Source organism: Salarias fasciatus, assembly GCF_902148845.1.
Source record: "Salarias fasciatus chromosome 7 unlocalized genomic scaffold, fSalaFa1.1 super_scaffold_4, whole genome shotgun sequence".
NCBI lineage: Eukaryota > Metazoa > Chordata > Actinopteri > Blenniiformes > Blenniidae > Salarias > Salarias fasciatus.
This window is the reverse complement of record NW_021941229.1, coordinates 8,222,152-8,237,389: the sequence shown is the minus strand read 5'-3', so window position 1 is coordinate 8,237,389 and position 15,238 is coordinate 8,222,152. Positions and strand designations below refer to the sequence as shown.

General features: G+C 44.1%; 1 protein-coding gene across 1 annotated transcript in view; it reads left to right on the top strand.

Moving 5' to 3' along the window:
• vav2 (vav 2 guanine nucleotide exchange factor) overlaps positions 1-15,238 on the top strand; it is a 196,499-nt gene that overhangs the window by 40,674 nt on the left and 140,587 nt on the right. The window contains 1 exon segment of the mRNA XM_030084142.1: positions 12,128-12,244. Within this exon segment, the coding sequence (XP_029940002.1) occupies positions 12,128-12,244 (117 nt within the window).

Below are 15,238 nucleotides of genomic sequence, written 5' to 3'. Positions count from 1 at the left end.
AGAGAGAGGAGGGAAAAAAAACTGAGAGCCCCGTCGATGCAATGCCATGTGACAGAGGACAGTATTTGCTGACCTTAAGCTGTCAACCTGAAGTGTAAACACAATTGCACGCTGTAGGCCGCACCGCCGAACGCGTTAATGTGGAGGGAAAGGCCGCGTAAGAGAAGGGAGGAAATCGGCGTTGGCAGTGATACGAAATACCGGCTGAACATGACTTATCTGTGCTGACACGGGTCGCGTCCTTGTGCGCTAAAGAGCAATTATCTCATAATAGAAACAGCTCCGTAAATACTGACAAAAGGCTTTCTGGCTTTGGATGGTCGCCGTTGGAGTCTGGCTGATTTTTGCTTCCTAAATAAGTCTCGGTTTTACATGACGTTTTCGAGTGAAAACGCAAAACTTCCGTTGTGTTTTGCGGGTCCATTTGCACAGAAAATTTGAGGGAAAATGCAACTTTATATTTACAAATGCTTCATTTTTTTTTTTTTTTTGAAATTTTGAGTAACGAGGACTTCACCAGACATACTCCGGACACAAGAATATGTCATCTTTTTTCTAATTTACTCCAGGAATTAGCTGCTCTGTCGGAAGAGGCGGAGCGTCCACAGAGTGTATCAGACGAACACAGCTTTGAATAAACAACAGCGTTGCTCCTGATGAAAGAAAAAGAAAAGTGTGATTACAAATCAGCAGCAGACAGGACTTCAGCTGTTTTGACAGTTAATAATACTCTGCGCTGCTCCGCGGACACATCTCAGCCTTCAGTGCTCACACAGATGACAATGATGGAAACGGCCCAGAATGCAATTAAGCGTCATTTTGTCTCCAACTGAAGAAAGTGTCTCTGCAGCTCAAAAAGAAGCGATGCACCGGCTGAGATTGAACGTTCAGGTGACTGCATGAAACATCTCAGAGTGCATTGCGTATTGATCGATTGATTTGTCAGCGGAGCGGCCCCCCTCGGCTGCTGGCAGGCGTCCAGGTCTGCAGCTGTAACCACTGTTTAAGTGCTCAGCAAACAGGATATTATCACATTGTGCAGACTATGCAAACACGAGTCGTTGGCTTTTCCCGCTTTGTTTGTCCTTTCAAGCGGCGTCACGATAAATCCCACTGTCCGGCGCGTTCGCGTCCAAATTGAAGAAGGTTTTATGTTTCACTCCTGGACAAAAAAAAAAAACCTCACCAAGCGTCCACGGAGTGACGTGAACGGCATCTCCGACCCCGTCCGATCATTTAATCAGTAAATTGGCTGATCGCTGTATTGTGTGTTTTCCGTGAGGCGGCCTGATGGCCGAGAGCTTGTTTATCCGAGCCGTAGCGCTGATTAAAGCGGGAACGGGCTCGGGGCCCCCGCGAGCCAGTCGGGTAATTAACAGGCTGTTCTCCGTGTTAATAGCATTAGTCACCTTGGAGATAATCGCAGCCATCAGGAGCACGGAGCCGCATCCTCCTGTGTACCTGATAGCCTCCTCGAACAAAGGAGCCGCAAACATCTGGCACCCTGAGTGCTTTCAGCTCCCGGCCTTCAGGCCTAATCCCGTCCTGGAAGGGCCACTTATGGCTGCCAGCCAAAGATTATTCCTCACCGGTCTGCGATGTGTTTAATCCTCTGCTCATACAAAGGTGTCAGCTTTTAAAATATTCTTGGGCGGTGAAACAGCAGCAGGGAATACGAGGTTCTTCAATGAGGAATCGACACAGTTTGGTCAAATTAGCTTTAAAACCAGTTTCAGCACAATGTTGCAAAGGAATTTCTTTTTTTTAGATACTTAAACAGTTTCCAACCTTTTATTTTGTTTTCCATTTCCATAATAATTTACAACTTTTACACAATACCATGTGAAATAATACTAAACTTTTGGAAAGTGGCTCTCAAGGTGGAACATTTTGAAAATGCACCGCCTCTACGTTTAAACGGGGAAAACGTGACTTTTCTGAAAAACTGTGTCATTAAGAGAATTAAGAAGTCTGATGATTGAATAACTTTGATTTTATTTTTAATGTTTACTTTCATTCTTAACACTTAACGACACATTTCGTCTTCGTCTTGGACGTTTCAAGCCTAATTGCGCTCACATATACACGTGTTTTACACGCCATATTTTTTTCTAAGCACATTTATTGCTGCCAGAACGTTTCAGCACGTCGTTTTCCAGAAAGCCATTAAAGCGATTATAGCTCGCAGTCAAAAAGCGCAGGACTCATCTGTATCTGATTTAATTTATACGTGCGTCAGCATAATTTGCTTTGAGGGTCCACAAAAATATCCCTGCTTTTTCACAAAGCCGTGTAAGAAGAATTTGAAGTGTTAAGTGAGTGCTAATGTAGTCCTGCCCGTGTCAAAACACATAAATCTACACGGATTTCAATCCCTCGTTTGTTTTTCGGTGCGGCCTGCAAGCTTTCAGGTTCCCTCGCCAAGGATCGGTCCAACCTCTGAGGCCTAATGAGCTCTGAATGTGGCCGTGCGCAGTCCGGCCTCGATCTGTTTGTCAAACTTATGTGCATGATGTGAGCGTTTCTTGTGGAGCAAAAGAAGGTAATGGCGGATCTAAATCACCGCTACGGGCTTTGAGTTGCGAGGGAAACTCACCGGGGAAAAAGATAGATGTAGTCCTCCTCTCCCTGCTCCGGTGTCGTATATTACCGGGCCATTGATCCATGGGTGTCTGGGATTCTCGCTGGACCTACTTCTCACATTCATCAAGCCCTGAGTCTGCAGTGGAAATGTCTCAAACACACACACACACACACACATGCACACACAGTCGCCTCAGCCTCCGCAGCATGGCCTGTTGCTTGGATACAAATTTGTATTTATAAGAAGTGGCGGTGGGAGTGAGAAACCTGCATCATGCATGAAGATGTTTCAGCATCTCGGCCCTTGTTCCAATTTTTAGTTTTAGGCGAAATGCAGCACTACTACAGGGCCGCGCTCCTCCTCCTCCAGACTGCAGAATAAAACAGCAGCCTGCAGGGCACCCGGGCAGATGATGATATTTATTATAGTCAGTGAGAACCAGCTGCCTCGATGTGACAGTGTAAATGGAGATGGCGCCGGTCATGCAAAGGTGAATCCTCGCTCGCACAAAACACGGAATAGAATCCTTGCGTGAAGTTTTTATCACTTTCAGGAGGAGAATAAAATGAGATTTATGAATTATTAGCTGTCAGTAGAGTTGGGGAAGAATAAAGCAAATTGAAAAACCGGGTCACAATTTCACATAAGCTGCTCCTTTCGCTCCTCTATGCTTTCAGAGACGTATGCGATGGATGCACTCAGTAGTGAAACCATTCTGCAAAGTAACCGTGCCGATAAAATCTAAACCAGCATGAACTTCATGCAGAGACAACATGTCAAAGCACTAAGCAGCTGAGAAGATCGGCTTTAAAAGATTCATATTGGAGAAAAATCAGGATTCAGGTCCTTTTTTTTCAGGTCTTGATGCTACAAAAGTTTGTAAAGACAGAAAAAGGACCAAATTCAGCAGACTGTCTGTAAATCAGCTGTGCTTTCAGAAAAACATGCTTTAACTCAGAGAAAATCACTGTCTTGAAATATGTGTGCTGCGTGATTGAGGTGCGTGAATCAATCAGACACAGCCAATCAAGTCAAATAAATGACATCCTGATACATTTTCAAAGCAAACACACAGTGGTATTGCTTTGGAAAAAGAACTTGAAATTGCAAAATATTAAAATGGAAATTTTCCAATAGGAAAAACATGCTTGGCATGGTCAATGAATACTTAGTTATTTTCATTTTGTTCTGCTCAAACTGCCAACGGTGGTTCTGCAGAGACTTTCAGTGCATCGATTTCTTGCAAAGCTCCAGTTTTGGCTAGTATGACAAGTTTTACAAGATGTGATACCTAATAATAATAATAATAATAATAATAATAAACCCTACATTGTAAGATATGAGCTTTTTACCAGTTACTCACTATAATGTAAAGTTTTGCCAGAATTCCAATTCCACTTTCCTGTTGGCCCTAAACACAAAGCACAGCTAAAGCCAGCAGAGCTCAGATTAGATTTAAATTATGTCTTGATTGAGCCAAATGAAGTTGCTGATTAGAATGATTGTGGTCATAAATATCTTTCAGGCTTCATTTACAGAACAGCATTTCAAGTGAAAATGCAAAGTTGCGTTTTTGTTTCAGAAAAGCTCAGCGTTTCGGAAACAGTGGAAATATTGAAAATGGTTCAGTTTTCTTGTAGGGCCAGTAATGGCAGCTGTTTATTCCCCAGAACAAACCTTTATTGTAACCAAATTGCGTATGCATGAAATAATTTCCCTTTAATTACCCCAACAGCTGCCTCAGCAACAGGCCAAAACAAAGCCAAACTTTAGCTCCACAACTGTCTGACAAATAATCTTTATGGACTATCTGCCGTCCAAATGCTAAATGAGTCATCAAGTTCCCCATCAGCTGTTGATCAAATTCAACATCTCTTCAACAGCTGCTCAATAAACACCCTATAACATTTGGAACACTCTTCTTAGTGAGGAATTAAGACAAATGTCTTAATTCCTCACTAAGAAGAGTGTTCCAAACAGTTTCCCAAGAAATGTCCCACAACTGCCCCAACATCTGCCCAACAAATTCCCCAAATGCAACCTCCACCCCCAACAATGACCCAGCAGCTGTCCAGCCGCTGTCCGAACAGGTAACCATCAATAACTGTCTTATTGCTGCCCAACGACTGTCTGAGAAAAGCCCCCCGACGGCTGAACAACTCCACAGCGTTAGCATGTTCGGACCGGTTCGGTAGACTGAGTGTAACTCTCAGTGTTGCTCATTAAACTGTAGAAACACTCCTCTGGACAGCACTGGTCTTTTGAATCGCCCCACTTCTCACAAGTGCTGAAACATGCTCCCCTTCCTCGCCGTCCTCCAGCAGAGCGGGTTCTTTTCTTCTGGCTGTGGTCATTTCCGCCTCAGCAGACAGCAGAACTCGCCGTACCTTGAAGACACGCTGCTTCTCTTTCTCCTCTTCGCTCTCTTTCACAGCGTTCCACGAAGCGGCCTCCTTTTTTGAGTTTGCTACGGGGTCACCGCTCCTCTGTTCTCGCCGACGACCTTCTGCGTGTCGGCGTGGCGAGTTGCCGGTGGTGTGCTGCAGCGGCGCGGCTCGCGCCTTCCCTCTGATCTCGGGCTCGCCCTGCACCGCTGCTTGTGTTTTGACGAGCGGCCTCCGCAAAGGTGAAGATGGGCCGCCGTTAATTACGCTCCGCCGGCACGGCAACTTTCCTGCGCCTGAAGCTGAAGGATCTCCTTCTGCAATGGAGATTAACCGAACTTGGGAAAAAAAAAAAAGAGAAAGAAGTACTTAGCCTATTTAACTTACATTTTTTAACGCCAACAAAGCAGTTCTGCCTCCACAGCGAAGGATTGTGCGAGATTTAAAACTGTGGTCAATCCCTGCCTGCTTACAAGCTTTTAGGGGGTAATAGGATAAGATTAAGACATTTGCATACCATTGCGATGCATTATTCATCCGGAGCACCTCGGCTCTGATTTGCAAGAGCAACGAGGTCTGTCTGTCTTCTGCCTGGAACATCTGGATGACCCGGAAGAGGGGCCCCTGCAGCCAGCTGATGCCAACAAACCACCAGAGAAACCATTAGACAATCTGAAATATTCATCAGAGCAAATATTTATTACAAATGATGGAATTTAAAGAGCAGGGAGAAAGAATATGCTGATCGATGTAGGTCTCTTTTAATCTCCATTTCAGAAAAAGTTTCATGTTTACACAGCGTTGTGTAACTTGCAAAACTTGCATTTTCTCATTTACAGAGAAATTCAGTCAAAAAAAGTTGCAGATCAGGAACGGTTCCAAAAAGTTGTGTTTTAAAGATGTGGTTGTGTAGACATGAACTTTTTCCGAAATGAAAATGATGCTTTTTCTCTTGAAACATCATTTAACCGAAGCCTCATACATCTACTGTGTTACTATATTCCTATAGGTGGGGCGTGTTCCTGCGCTTTAGCTAGCCTTTTGCTTTTGTTGCCGCTCAACTTCATTATCTATTTATCTGCTAGATCTTTTACGTTTACACTTTCTTGCAGTCTGTGTGAGCACACTGTCAACATGAGTTGATGAGACAGTCTTGTGCTCAACGGGCATAAAAGAGAAAAAAAGGAAGTCATTTGGGGAAAACCACAAAGAACCAATTAAATCTGATGTCAGTGACAAGCGAGCTGGAAGTGACAAACCTTTTTCTCATTTTTTTATTCTAAATTAAGAACATGGCCACCTTTTGGGAGAGGTCTTTTTTTAATGATGCCATTCATGGCTTTTGTCCCGCTCGGATCGATGCTGAATCACTCTCTGGCACGGAGCGTGAAATATTCTCTCTGTTATTCTGTTCCCTGCTGCAGACACTTCCCTGAGTTCTATGATCTCGCTTCATGTCAAGGTTTATTTTGCTTGAACAAGACTGAAAAAATGGGACTCAATCCTCTAAAACATTTTTCTCATAAGAGCCAGCGCCCTAGAGGTACATAATTACTTTCCAAAAGGTTAAGTTGTTCTTTCAGAAGCTTTATTCCTCCAGTTTTTAGGCTGCTGAACAAGTGTGAGCTGCGCAGACGGAGTGAGTGTAATACCTCGTGATTGGAGTGAATGCACATTTGGACGAGGCTCATCTGGAGCGGTTGCAAACATGAGGCCCTTTTTACACAACAGAGCAGCAGAACATGGACTGAGTCACGACACTCCACCCTGTTTTCTTAAAATTTAGAAAAACCCCACATTTCTCCTCAGCATGGAGCGTTCACATCTGTCCGCGGTCACCCCGGCCCGCAGTGAGCTTTTGTTTCGACTGTGAAGGTGCAAAATGATTCACTGTCACCAGACACAACAAGAGAGTGTGTGTGTGTGTGAGTGAGAGAGTGTGAGTGAGCGAGTGTGAGTGAGAGAGAGGGGGATATTCGTCTGCTTCACAGGTCCCACCCAGACAGATATCAGTCTCTTTCATTGACTCCAGTCCTGTGACTGCCTGTCTGGGTATCTGATCATCTCTCTGACTCACTGCTGGTTGTAAATTCCTCTTTGCCTCCTCTCTCTCCCCCCCTCTTCTCCTCCTCTCTCTCCCCCCTCCTCCTGTCTTTAATTGCCCAACTTCCTAATTGAGCATCTCTTTGTTCAGAAAGCACCTGGACCGGTGACGTGACGCTCTTCCTCCCTGCGGGAAACACCTCTAATCTGGACAACAACAATTCTCCTTTTTGTTTTTCTTTTTTTTTTTTTTTCTTTTCCCCCACATGATTTAATAACTGTTATTAAATTAAAGCTTAACCGCTTATTTCCCAAGATAATGAAAGCTTTATCTCTGCTGTGGGAAATAAGGTGAGTCCGAGCCAGATGCATAAACACCGTCTTGCAGTCGGTATGTGAAAGCCACGCCTTTGGTGGCGTTGAGTGAACTCTCACAAAACAAAAAAAAAAAAAAGCCAAAGCTTCACAGTTTTACATAAAAATGATCATAACGCAGCTTATTGATCCCGATCAGAGTCTTCAAGTCCCCTCCTTTGATTCCCAGACCCGAGGTTTCTCCCACCCCGTCCCTTTCATTTCTGCCGTTGGGGTTTTTTTTTTGGGTTGAAGCTCTCATTTGTATCCTCTCAGATGTGAGCATGTCGGAGCGTGAGCAGATAAGGGCCAGTCTCCCAGAGGACTAATGCATTATTCTCTGTGTGATGCGGTGTGGCGATATGGTAGAAGGGCTTGTCAAGGATGTGATGGGTCTTTGTTACCTGGCTCCTCCTCCTCCTCTCCACCCTCCCAACAAGTCGGCCTCTTTTAAGAACCGTTGGGCCAATGGAGCGTACAGGCCATGTCTTTATTGTTTTGGAAATATGTTTCTGTCAGGTTGAAAAATTCTGATCTCTTTATTACTTTGGCTTTATGCGTTTTATCTACTTCCTGTTGGAAACAAGGTGTTTAATGTGTGGCTCTCTAAGGAACCCGACACTTCATTCTCATTGGTTGACTTCCAGAAATCACTTTTTAATCACGCTAAAATCAAACCAGCTGTCTTGAATTTTGAATTAGAAATAATAAAAATCTAACAAAATCAAGTTTTTTTTTTTTTTTTTTAGGCACCACTGACGTTGCATCATGTAATTAGAAACATAATGAGATGGTATCTTTCTATAAAACCATTTTGTGGGAAGTTATTTGAATTCATGAATGTAAACAGTGTCTGCTAATGTCAATTAATAGTCGGTTATATAGAGATTTGCTTTTTGGACAGCAGACTCAGTAGCCGTTAACTCCAAAGTCCAACATCTTATCAGCTAACAATGAAAAATACTATATTCTTTTTAAAGCTTTTTAAACATATTATTTGTATTTACATTTTCAAACCCTCGTTTTTTTTATGTTGAAGACCAAGTGAGAAGAATGTTCATGCATGTGATTGTAGAATGTGAATAAAAAGTAATCCTCCTGTAATTTGACACCAGCTTCTTGATAGATGATCTTGTACCTGAAGCAAACTGCAGATTAAAGACATTAAAATACATTACATTACCTTTCTTCTTAAATGAACACCCTGAAAATATGAATACTCTGGTTATGTTGTACTTTACTCACATTCAGCATGAAGCATGCCGTTCCTTCAGTTTTTTGTATTAAAGTTTAGTTTAGTTTTTTTTTCCCCAGTGGGTCCAGAATCTGCAATTTTTTCACCTCAAGAAGCAGATTTTTCTCCACAAAAGCTTAACGTGAAGCACAGGGAGGGAATTGAATGGTGGCTTCAGATGGCAAATACTCAAAAGACACACACATGCTTGTTTACTGAGGCGTATGTTTTTTCTCTGGTCGGCATGGAGAGATATTTACACACAATACAACGTCTGGCTCTTCGTTTTTTCTCCTTTTTCTTTGTGACGTGGTTATTCGGCACGCTGTAAGGCGTCGGAGGCATCAGGTGCGCGAGACACAACCAGCAGTGTAATTACCGTCGGCGAGCAGACACCCGCACGTCTTTCTTCACTTGCGGTCGACTTTTATTGCAAGTGCTTCAAACCCCGTGTGGGAGTTGCGTGAAACAGAAATCACACGATGGTGAAATAATGAAACGTTAATGTGACCAATCTGTTTCAGAAATAGACGTGCAGTAGATGATCATTTGACGCTGATATCGGGACTTTTGGGACCAGTTGTTTTGTCTGTGTGTGAATATTGAGACATAAATCTTAGACAATCAGAGATGAAGTGCGAGCATTTGCAATGAACATTTGCGAGCTTTTCGATGCCTCTGTCTCTACATTGTGATTATATGAAATTTCCTAAATACCTGATATGTTTGGAATTGGCTCCAGTGCCAATGAGTCGAGGAATAAACTCATACGTTGAAATAGCATCAGGATCCGTCTGTCTAATGATGATGATGATGATAATGATCAGACTACATGTCTTTCGCCAAAACATAAAGCATAATTGCAAAGTGGATTGTTTTCACTGTTATTTGATCCCCTCGTGACACAAAATAAAAAGATTCAAGTGTTTTGAACATTTCTATCGGTATTATGATTGAAGTTCTATCTTATACTCAAATCTCGTCAAAAGATGCTTTGTTTTTCATGGCATGAAAGCTAAAATGACCAAGAATAAAACTATTGGTTGCTTGGATATGTTTAACTTTGATTAATAAATATGAGCCTTAACCAGAAATTTCATATCTAGCAAACTGTAACTCTCTTTCTTCCTGTGTGGCATTCTGAGCTCTCCCGGTGACCTGGTGACCCACGGTACCTGAACGCCACATGTTTACCCACTGCTCTTCATTTAACCATAAATGGAGAAATGGCACCGAAACGCAAGCGAGACTCATTGAAAAGCAACAACAATGTCACATTTAATGGTATTTTCTGCTCCTTTGACCCGACGCGGTTTGTTTCTTGTGTGACACACCGCGTGCACGGCGTTCTCTGGATGTCTGACTGGTAATCATCGCGCCGTATTGCGCCGCCCCACCTTTAAATTCTACTAGCGTGTGTCTATTATTGTTGCGCGAGAGAGAAAATAGATAGAAATCCGTAGGCCTTGCTTTGAATATGTTGCAGACATCAGTGAGGCACCTCTGGATTGATTTCCCAGAGTCTCGGGGCGGCGGCGGCCTCGGGAGATGACCCCGCTCGCCGTGTTCCCAGGTGCTCTCACAACCCCCACTCTGCAAGATACACTGTATTTTCTCTCTCTGCTTTTTTTTTTTTTTCCAGATCATAGCAATTGTTTTTAGCCCATACTCAGGCCGTCTTATCACCAGACATACATTAAAATGTCAGACACATCCTCCCCTCTTGATCTGTATCTGCACTGCCCCGCTCTCTAGTCTCCAAACCGCTGCAGCAAATGTTACCTTTTCATATCTACGCTGGGAAACGCTGGGAAAATAAGCTTTTTTTTTTTCACCCCCCTCCTGCGTCTCGTGAGGATCCGCACACACGATAACCTTCGCCGCCGAACTGCAAATGTCACTTTTGGCCGAGCCAGCCAATGGCGTTTCTTCTCGGCGGCTGGTCGGGGCTCTCTTCTGGGGTTCGCGCCCATGACACTGCCACCGAGCAGATGTGCACACTTGAATGAGAATGAGTCAGCAGGGCTCTCAGGTGTGGCCATCAAATGCCAGGAAAAAAAAGCCAAAGCTGAGCTTTTCATCAGGGTAGAATTTACTGGAGCGGCAACAACCAGTTGATTTCTGCTGCGTTCGTCCAAAGCCTGAAACCTAATTCGTTCAGAAGGACGGCGCGGGTGACGTCTCCCGCCTTTCCGGGATGTGCCCCCTTTTGCAGCTGTACCTGAAAAGCCACTGGCGTTGGCAGACACGGCTGAAGCGTGACTCCAAAGGATGCCGGTAGTCTCTCTGTTTTTGTGCAACAGTCGAGTATGTTGTCAAAGCTTTTCGGCACAATCGAGGCAATCAGGCGTTTTGTTCCACGCGGCCTCTCTCGCTCTCGTCCCTTTCTTCTCGCGTCGGTTCGTATCACTGCAACGCGGCGCGGATTGAAAGGGCATATCTGAGCAGCATCTGCATTTGCATGCTCGGTAATGTGTTCTTCACACACAGAACGAAGGGAGATGGGAGGCGGTTATGCTTAGCATTAATATTTCAGTACTGCGGTTATTGGTCTGCGCCCCGGCCCTCAAGGTTTATCTGTGTGATGGCATATTTTAGGGACCTTAGACCATCAATATTCGCGGCAGGAGCGTATTATGCAGTTTATTATTAACATTCTTCAGTCTGCTGGAGGTTCCCTGTCCACCTTTACCCCAATGGAGACCTTCAGTCTTGACTCCTTGCGCGTTTCATTTCTGAGAAACAATTTCCAAGACCACAATGCATTTATATCTGCTGATTATATGATAAAATACGATAGTTTATCATACCTGCATGACAACCCATTCGAAGTTTCCATTTATTAGCTTCTGTTGAAGACCTGTTTTGCACATTTTCAGGTATATTTTTCATTTACTGGTAAATAAACAGAGGGGATCATTTGAATTTTAGGTGTAATTTTCATTGATAATATTCAATCTGGCTTTAAAACTATTTGTAGCTTCAAGACAGTCACTGTTGTTGTATTGTTGTTGTATTTAAAACAACTCTATAAAGAGTCTGTCAGTTTACTTCTCTGCCATATTAGACTGTGTAAAGTGAACTGGGTCTGCTCCTGTTCCTCTTCCTGAATGCAAACTAGTTTAATGATTCTATAGCTTTCAGCAAATACTGGAGCTTCCTTGTTAGTTTTATTTTGAATTCTTTCCGTGGTTACTGTTTGACAGAACGGTGACCTTTCAGCCGGAGGTCGCGGCCTGCAGTCACCGGGCCACGTGTACCCGGAGACACGCCGTCGACTGACGGCCTCGTCTGTGGCTCGCTTTATCTGGATCGCTTTTTGGAAATGTTCCGACTCCATCTCCATGGAAACGGAGGACAGTGGAACTCTGGGTCTCCAACATGCATTAGTTTAGACATTTTTAGGAGCAAAAATCAACCTGGCGACCTTCTGAAATGAAAACGACACATTTTTACTTGAAACACTGTATAAACAATCTTAATTTGACCAAGCATTGATGTTGTTTCTATGTCTCCTTTCTTTTGCAGTTCCTGTGTTTAAAGAACATCCGGACGTTTCTGAAGGTGTGTCACGACAAGTTCGGCCTGCGAAACAGCGAACTGTTCGACCCCTTCGACCTTTTTGATGTCAGGGACTTCGGCAAGGTGAGTCAGCCGCCATCCGTTCGTCCTCGCCGAGCGCTCGGCACTTGAACTGGAATAACTTGCCCGCTGGGAGCTTCCCAGAGACTGCGGCTTTAGAAACACGACGCCGGTTGTGTTGCTGATAACGTCGCTTCAGAGCTGCGATTTGTCACATTTCAGATGTGAAATGTTCTCCATCTTGTTATACAGGCTGGGACTTTGGTTGCCAATGTGCTTAGATGTCAGAAGTTTGGGTGAAATGCTGGCGTATGTTTGGAAACTCTCGGCTTCAGGCTCATGTGAGAGCGGCTGCGGCGGAAGGCGCCTCGTCCATATGCTCCAAGTGGGTTAAATGCGGTTCAGAGTCCAATCCGTTTGTGACGCTGGCTGTCAGCGCGGAGCGGAGGGTTCAGATGAGCATTCGCTCAACACTTTAGGGTCAGAAGTCTAATCTGGTGTCACTGACTGGAAGTGAATGCAGCCATCCTCTGTAACGTTCTGCTTGTACAATCCGGCGTGACAGTCCGCCTTATCTCAGCACTGAAGCCGCATCTTTTATAATGTCATAGAGAACTTTCTTGATGTATAGTATGTATATTCTGGAGCATTCATTCTTTTTGCTCTGTCTGGGAATAAAGATATTAAATACAGGAGACGCAACAATCAATTTAATAATGGTCAATAATGCAATGATTTTGCCCTATTTCAGTGCTTAAAGCCTAAAGGGTAATGACCTACTGTGGATGTAATGTAGCATTAAAAAAATCCTTTCACAATCTGACAACTGTAGGGAATAATGTAATAATACATAATAAGGCGGCCTTTCATGGAAATAGAAGGTTCTTCTGGTTCAGTTTGCTTATTGTAAATAGGTATAGTGGATGCAATAGTGTAAGAGTAGCAATCTCTCTCAATCAGAGCTGTAAAATAAATCTTCTATTTTATCACATTACTGGCAAATTATTACATTATGGGTTGTCAATATATTTTATTGCACAGAAGCGCATGCATCTGCTGGATATAGACTGATGCTATTTAAAGGCTACATGCATGGATGTGATGCTGTGATTTCCTGTTTTAAGTCCTGTGAACTTATTTGGTTTGTGCATTGTGCATACATGCATGTTTTACAAATGATCAGAAGACGTGTGTGTTTGTGTGTGTTTGTGTGTGTGTGTGTGTGTGTGTGTGTGTGTGTGTGTGTGTGTGTGTGTGTGTGTGTGTGTGTGTGTGTGTGTGTGTGTGTGTGTGTGTGTGTGTGTGTTTTGTTTTTAGCAGCAGAGCACAGCGATGCACTTCTCAGTAATCCGACATAAGACACAGAGCTGTGTAATCTAATGCCACTCAGAAACTACTTCACATTCAGTATGTCTCCTGACCAGTATTATTAAAAGGTCATTTCGCAGGAGTAGATTGGCCGGCAGGAAGCGGATTTCTGCAGAAAGGAATCCTCGGTGATGAAGTGACAGCACTCCTGACTCTAAACGCTGATGCAAGATGACGGCCTGATTGGTGTTTTCATGCCTGTGACAAAAAGATTAAGTCGAACCGTCCTTTTGTCTTTTTCACACAAATTATCCACAAATTGCCGGGATGCTGACAAATATATCTTCTCTGTTACTTAGTCTGTTCCTCTCATTCTACCCTGATGGTGATGGATTCACTTGCATAGTACTTATCCAAACTGAGACCAGTCTTTACTGTCATGGTTCTGGCCTTATGTTTAACACTGCTGCTCTATTACAGTTAAAAGTATCTGGTGTTTAATCGTAAATGCAACATAAACTACAGTTTTGGTAAATGCATCAGTCATCATGATATATAGATTTCTAAGCTCTATCTTTATCTTGATAGTTAAACATTTCTTTTTGAGTTTGGGTGTAAATTCAGTAGAAATGGGTCTTTTCGCCATCAGGACTGCAGCACATAAAGCTGCGCTGAAACATCTCGGCTCAGTTCCGAACCCAAACCCGGGAGGAAAATCCAGTGTTGACTCTAAAACAAAGTGTCAACCCTCAAAACGGTATTTGGGAAACTGAAAACTGAACAAAATGTTTTCACTTCAGCAGTCCAAGATTGAAACGAATCCTCTCACACACACGCACACACACACACACACACACACACACACACACACACACACACACACACACACACACACACACACACACGCTCCGGCTCCCCTTCCAGCTGTCTGCTGCTGCAGTGTGATTGTATTTGTTGGCTCGCTCACGTTGCACATCATATCAACTTTATAGTGAATTTTATGGGATATTTTAAATGTTTTTTTTTCTTTCTTTTATTTATTAACCGTAGTTGTGAGGCTTTAACTTCGTCTGGTGGAGCGTGAGCGGCTCATGTTCACAGCCTGCGAAGGTCGCCTGGGTCCGAGCCGGAGCGTCCAGACTAATGAGGATTCCTGGAGGATGTTGTCCGTTCAGAGACAGTCTGGGCATGCCTCTTACTATCCCGACACGAGGAGGGATTAAATATCCCGTGAAGCCTGGGAAAGCCTCGGGATGCCCCGCGGCCGCGCCTGCGTTTTTCCCAGAGAAGCACATCTGGAGGTTTTCCTCCGCCCGCTGCGATCTGGATCGGTCTGAAGTGGATCGAAATGCGACTCTCACATTTTGGCGTTTCAATAGAAAACTGCTGCACAAAGAGAGGTCTGGGGTGTTTGACGGCGCCTGAGTGAGGAGACGAGTGCCGGGGGCGGGAGGGGGCGGGGGGGGTCGGCGGGTAATCCGTGATGGGCACGGCCTGCTGGCCTCGGCCTCGCAAAATGAATTGTTTCTCTTCACTTTCTAATCCCTTCGACCACATTGTGTGTGGCTGCAGTGGAGGGGTGGGGCAGCAGTGGGGGGGTGGCGGTGGGGGTGGGGGTGGGGGTCACTTTAGATGCTCGCAGGCTCTTGGAACGGGCGGCGAGGACGGTGTGATGTAATGAAATTGATGATGGCAGCTGATGCCATTGTGTGCAGCGGGAATGTTAATGCTATATGGCGTTCGTACTGC